Source organism: Pundamilia nyererei, unplaced genomic scaffold (assembly GCF_000239375.1).
Source record: "Pundamilia nyererei isolate P.nyererei 1_Seehausen unplaced genomic scaffold, PunNye1.0 scaffold00180, whole genome shotgun sequence".
NCBI classification, from domain to species: domain Eukaryota; kingdom Metazoa; phylum Chordata; class Actinopteri; order Cichliformes; family Cichlidae; genus Pundamilia; species Pundamilia nyererei.
Window position 1 is genome coordinate 73568 of NW_005187581.1, and position 6377 is coordinate 79944.

The 6377-nt window shown below is 38.7% G+C and overlaps 1 protein-coding gene across 2 annotated transcripts in view; it reads right to left on the reverse strand.

Annotated features, from left to right (window-relative positions):
* The window catches only part of trpc4a (transient receptor potential cation channel, subfamily C, member 4a), a 33636-nt gene that overhangs the window by 18697 nt on the left and 8562 nt on the right, over positions 1–6377 (reverse strand). For both annotated transcript variants that reach the window (XM_013914251.1, XM_005746565.1), the window contains 2 exons: positions 1890–2030; positions 257–433 (listed from right to left, as the gene is read on the reverse strand). In XM_013914251.1, coding sequence (XP_013769705.1) covers positions 257–433; positions 1890–2030 — 318 coding nt within the window. The remainder of the gene's footprint in view (positions 1–256; positions 434–1889; positions 2031–6377) is intronic.

Genomic DNA, 6377 nt, shown 5'->3' on the forward strand with positions numbered 1-6377 from the left:
ACTGTGTGTTATACTTGTATAACTATGCATGTGACAAATAAAGAACCTTGAACCTATTAAATATTAGATTCAACATAAGGGATTTATTTGAATTCTTATCTAATAAATTGAAAGGTCATTTTTTTGTTACACAGTCATATTATATAAAGTTTAAAAGGTTAGTTAATATACATACTGTTGGTATTTCAGCTCCTCAGAATCAAATCTTACCAACTGATGCTCAAGCTCCACTATTAGCTGCCTCTCTTTCCCTCACCTTGCTGAGCTCCTGCAGCTCCCAGCTGAGCCTGAATGCGGTTAGGAAGGGGTCTTCGCTGGAGAGCGCAATTAGTGAGGGACTCGACAGTGCTTTGTAGATGTTGAGTCGTGAGCGCGAGTGCCGCAGGCTGTCCACATCCGAACTAGACACACACTCCACACAGTTGCAGCGCACCTGCAACATCAAACAAATTGTGGACGCATGGACACATTTTAATGAGGCTTCTCTGTGTTTAGCAATGGCTCATCTTCCAGTCTTGCAAATCAGCCGCTGTTCTGTCAAGGTATGATACTCAGAACTTCAAGGGACAACCTAACCTGTAGATGTATGTGCACATTTTTACATTTTATAGAAATACACCACCACATTGGATTTTAAATTAAACAAAGTGCATACTTTCAGCTTGGGTTTACCAATAGGATCACAGTAATAGTTCAGAAATTACAGCCATCTTTTTACACAGTGCCCCATTTTCAGATGCTTTGTCTTTAGTACTGAAAGGCATGCTCTGTTGGATAAATACCATGCAAATGACTTTGAAGAATCTCCCATTTATTTCTCTTGAGAAATGCTTGTTTTGCATTTGTAGCACCCTTCGGGTCATTACCCATTTGCACTGCAAAGCATCATCCCATCAGTTTTGCAGCATTTGGCTGAATCTGAGCAGAGAGCAAAGCCCTGTACACTTCATCACAATTCATCCTGTTACTTCTATCAGCAGTCATACAATCAATAAACACTAGTAAACTGGCTCCACTGGCAGCCATACATGGTCATGTCATAAAAATGACTGCACCATGTTTGACAGATGATGTTCCTGCTTCGGTTCAGGACCTGCTTCTCTCCTTCTTTATTCTCCTGTCTTCCCATCATTCTGGCACAAGTGAATCGTAACTTTATCTCCCTTCAGAACTGTGCAGGCTTTCTTAAATTCTTTAGGAGAGGCTGTCTAACCTGGACTTGTTGTGTTTTTTTAACATAGACAGTGGTTTGCATCTTGTCTTAAAAACTCTCTATTTATCTCTGTCTTGATTGTTGACAGTGATTTTTCTGCCTCCTTAAGAGTATTTCTGACTTGGTTTGATGTTTTGAATTTGTTTTTCTTAACCATAATTCTCACTAATGCTGTCTTTTGGTGTTGTTAAGCTGGTCAGTGAACTCTTTCTTTTTAAGAATGTAACAGAGTGTTTATTTGGCCACACCAGCTAAAGTTTTACGATGTCTCTAATTGGTTTATTTTGTGTTTTCGGGTTAATGATAGCCTCTTTCACTCACATCAAGATCTCTGTGGACCTCATATTGAGAATTCAAATTAAAACCTAATAAATTTAAGTTAATCTTGTAATCGAATCCATATATTTTATCTACTTACGTTTTCATGGAATAACCAGGAAACAAGGCATCACCTGGTTATAAAACTGTTTATTACCCCAATGACTTCTGAGCCTCTGCAAATGGCTTTAATTACTTTTATGAAACCCTGCACTTCAAGCACATATTAGATGTTTGTTTTAGAATCCACTGTGGTGGTATACAGAAGAAAACATCCATAATTTGTGTCTTTGAACCCACACTTTTATATGTGTAACTATGGTATCTTGCATAGAGATATTAGATATGGTTCACTCACCTCATGTGGCTGTGGCATAGACACACCTTTCTGCACCAGAAGCTTGATAATTTCATAGTTGTTGGTGTGTGCAGCAAGAATGATAGGAGTGATGTCAGGGGTGAAGTCAGAGAACTGCTTGTCCAGTAGGATTGGTGGAACCTTTGCAGGGAGATGAGAGAATGACAGCACATGTGAACAAAGCTGTCAAAGAAATACAATAGACGCTGACCTGCACAGTACCTGGGGCTTTTAGCTCCTGGAGGTAAAGATAGTTGAAATCCAAACAAGAAATTGTCCTCTTGGAAAAAGAAAAAATGCCTTACATATCAAGGCTTTAGTAAGGGGCACCAGTAACAGCAAAGCGAGATGCATCAGCGTTTAACACATTTCAGAGGGAATTATGCTCAGAGAGAAACTCATTCTACCTATCCCTCTTATCACCCACTCCAGCTAAGTCCTTTTTCAATTCCCATATCATTCAAGAGGGGGAATACAGGTGCGGGCAGCAGAGGAGTAAGCTGTGCCTTTTTAATTCTTTTAATTGAAGGCCTGTTATCTGATTCTGTGGTGAGGGAGAATGGGAGAAGAGAGAGAAGACAGCTCAAGAATGATTGGAGGGTAAACATGGAATAGGTAAGGACCTGCTTAGCAACTCAAGGCAGAATAATGGCAGATGGGACTATGACTTTCTGGTTTTACTGAAAGAGCTTTGCCAAGAATGCTAAAGAGACAAGCTTGAGAAGGCTTGGTCTAAACTTTAACGACACCAGGAAAATAGCTATGTAGTTGATATTTTACACCTTTTGAGTCTAAAAACTGAGTTTTGTTTAAGCTGTCTTGCTGGTTCAATAAAACAAAAACAAAAAAACTGCATATATACAGAATTGCATAGGTAATTTAAATGCAGTTCATCCATGCCAACTCACAAGTGAGAAATTTGCCACACTGCCGAGCTAAGCTAATTAGCTTAAGATAAGGAGTTTATGCGTAGAAATGGTCTGTGGTGTATGGTAAATGTTAAATGTGACACTTACTATATATTGTGCCTTTCTGCCTCACTGATTCAGTCACACACATTCATACAGTGCTTGCCTTAGTCCATGCCTAAGCTCTTCTAGACAACATTCAGACACACACGGACACTCTGACTGATACATCAGGGGAAACTTGTCATTCATTACCTTGTCCAAGGATCACCTACCTGAGCCACAGCCACCCAGTGACAAAAATGGTAGACCAGCATTATAAAATTTCATATAATTATGAGATTATAAAACCCACTTAAGTGGTAGTGACATTTAAAGTTATATCAACTTCTATTTATTTTTTTTAAAACAGCATGTTACATTATAAACATTTTATATAAGATTAAGGTTTAGGGTTTTTCCTTGCTCAAAATGGGCCCATGGAGGGTATCACACTATTTGTAAGGTACTAAAAAATGATTCTATGATAGAAGAGTCCTGCATTATACAGAATTAATATAATATAAACCAGCAGTTATAGTGTCTTGGCTTTGCAGGGCAGTTGCAGCTACCTGAATTTAATTTATGTAAATTAAAATTACCTCAGAGTTATTACCTGCTCACTGTTTCTGCCAATCTAAACCCTTACAATCATAGTTAATTATATACTCAGTGTTTTTCCATTAAAACAGCAAAGGGCACTGTATGATAGTCTAACAAAACTCCTCATTTAAATCATGCCCTATAGATATATCTGCATTTTTCCCATTAGTTCTGATGTCTTTTGATCTGTATGTGCTAACACTGACATACACTCAGGCGCCACTTTATTGGAAGCACCTTGCTTGTACTTGCTTGTATCTTTGTGGCACAGACCCAACAAGGTGCTGGAAACATTTCTCAGAGATCTTGGTCCATATTGGCAGCTGCTGCAGATTTGTCAGCTGCACCTGCACAAAGTCCCGTTCTGCCATATCCCAAAGGTGCTCTGTTGGATTGTAATCTGGTGACAGCGGAGAACAGCGAGTACTTCGAGCACAGGGAGCTCACTGTCACATCCAGGAAACCACTTTGAGATGATTTGTGTTTTACGACCAAGTGTGTTAACACTGATATCGTAAAGCAATGGATATGGTCAGCAACAAAACTCAGGTAAGCTGTTGTGTTTAAACAATGCTCAAGTGGCCCAAAGTGTGCCGAGAAAATATACCCCTCCCACACATTTATACCACCACCACTAACTAAGCCAGGTTGGAGCCATGCTTTGATGTCTTTTGCACCAAATTCTGCCTCTATCTGGGTTTAACATTCTATCAAATGTTAAAAAAGACATTTTCACCCATAGAAAAACCACTCACTGGATATTTTCTTTTTTCAGGCCGTTCTCTTTAAACCCTAGAGATGGCAGTGTGGGAAAATCCCAGTAGATTATCACTTGAAATACCAGCCAGTGTGGCACAAACAACAATGCCATATTCAAAGTCACTTAGATCATTTTTTTCCCATTCTGATGCTCTATTTGGACTTCAGCAGCCTGCAGTTACCATGTCTATATGCCTAAATGCACGGGGCTGCTGCCATGTAGTTGGCTGATTACATATTCATGTTTAAAAACAGCTGAACACCTATATTTTAAAAAGATTTCTTTCTATCAAAAATACGTACACAAAAAAGAAAGTAAAAAAAGACCTAGACTCTTTGGTATTTGCAAAGCTAAATAAAGCTATTAAATCCTAAAAGACCAACTATAGGCATGACAGTATAAGTCACAGTTAAGACATGATCTGAGATGTTTTTAAAATATTTCACTTGCAAGCAGCCAAGCAGAAGCAGAAATAGTAAGCCTTTGTCACCACTGCTCACTGAGGAACAAAGCATGAAGAATTGTTCTCCAGGGGTTTTGGTTCATTTTCTCCAAAATGTTTCATCATTCATATAGCATCCAAAAATCATTATATCACACAGGGACACTAATTACTTGGGTAGCTTACTCTCAGAGCAGTCACAGTGCAGCAGCAAGTCTAAAGCGTGGCACAGAGCCATGTCTAAGAGTCGCCACATTTCGCAGAGGTGGGTGATCTAATAAGCTACAGTATATATATTCTGTTCTCCATGTGGGAAGAGGTGGGACATCAAATAATCTACATCAAACAGCCTTGGCCTGTGCCCAAGCAAACTGATATATGTGAAACTATGGTAATTGTGGAGAAAGGAAAATAAAAAGCCCACTCTTCTGAGTAACACATATTTGTTACTCATAGGGAATCCACCATAAGCATATTGATTAAAAATACAACAATGGCATCTGCAGCAGCAGCAGAGTGTGCGGTTACTTTTGTTTTTACCGTGCTCTATTTTGAGCCTCCCTGCTGGTTTTCTACTGCCACCCGACATCATCACAAATGTTTAGATAGAACTGGTGTAAAAATGGGACACCGGGCGGTTTTTGAATTACACTGTGGAAAATAAGCTCAAGTCTCAGATTCAAGCGAGCATGAATGCATTTACTCTGCATCGTGCTCTGTGTTATGTAGGAAGGAGAAGGATTTCCTTCCATAAGCGCCCTTATATCGAAAGGCTGACGGAAAAAGACAAAGATGAAAAAAAAATAAAATGAAATAAAAACAAAACTCAAAACCACCCGAAGGTCATGCAACTGAGAAGCTGTGTGAAATCCATTGTTTGCCATTGACAGATGCATATCTGCTCTCAGAGGATAATACATGGAGCTATTTAAAAAGCTGATATCCATGCGGTCCTCAGCAGAAAACAAATAAGCCAAAACACTTGTGAGATTATTACAAACATGTCATTCAGACGGCTTAAAATAGAGAGACAAATATACACAATTCCAGCCAAGCGCAAAATGAATCTTGGTATTAATAAATCTCAGAGAAGACACTGGCAACAAATACGATGTGCTTTTTCCAAAGAGTTTTTTAATATAATCAATGAGCTTCTATTGGAGTGATATGGTGGCACTAGAGTGATCTGTTTTTACAGCCTACTCAGTGGATGGGAAAAAGCACTATCTTACAAAGGCATTAAGATAAAGTGTTCCACCTGATTAATGTCACAGCTGAGCAGTTCAGACTGGAAATTTCATCCATTTGACAAACAATCCCAATCTCTCTCTTCCAGCTCACGCTGCCTTTCCCTGCTTATTATTTTCCCCTTTCCTTCCATTTTTCAACTTTTGTTCAACTTAATTTTAACTTGAGCTTACTTCATTTATTAAAATTCTTTTTTTTTCCTCAAATATTTTTATTAAAGTTTCTGCATCCATTTTTACAAAAGACAAATTGAACAATATGCTGTTTTCTTTTTGAAGAACATAAAACAATATGAAACATACACTCCCACCTCGTAATTATAGGAGTACCAGTGGGTGTACAAAAAGAAAAAAGAAAGGGTCCAATCTAATAATACGAGTAGCAAACCCTGGAGTACAAGATAACAGTTCCTGAGTGTACAAGAGAGATGTGGAGAGTTTCAAAGCCCACACCCCCACACAGACACAGAAAAAACAAAACACACAAAC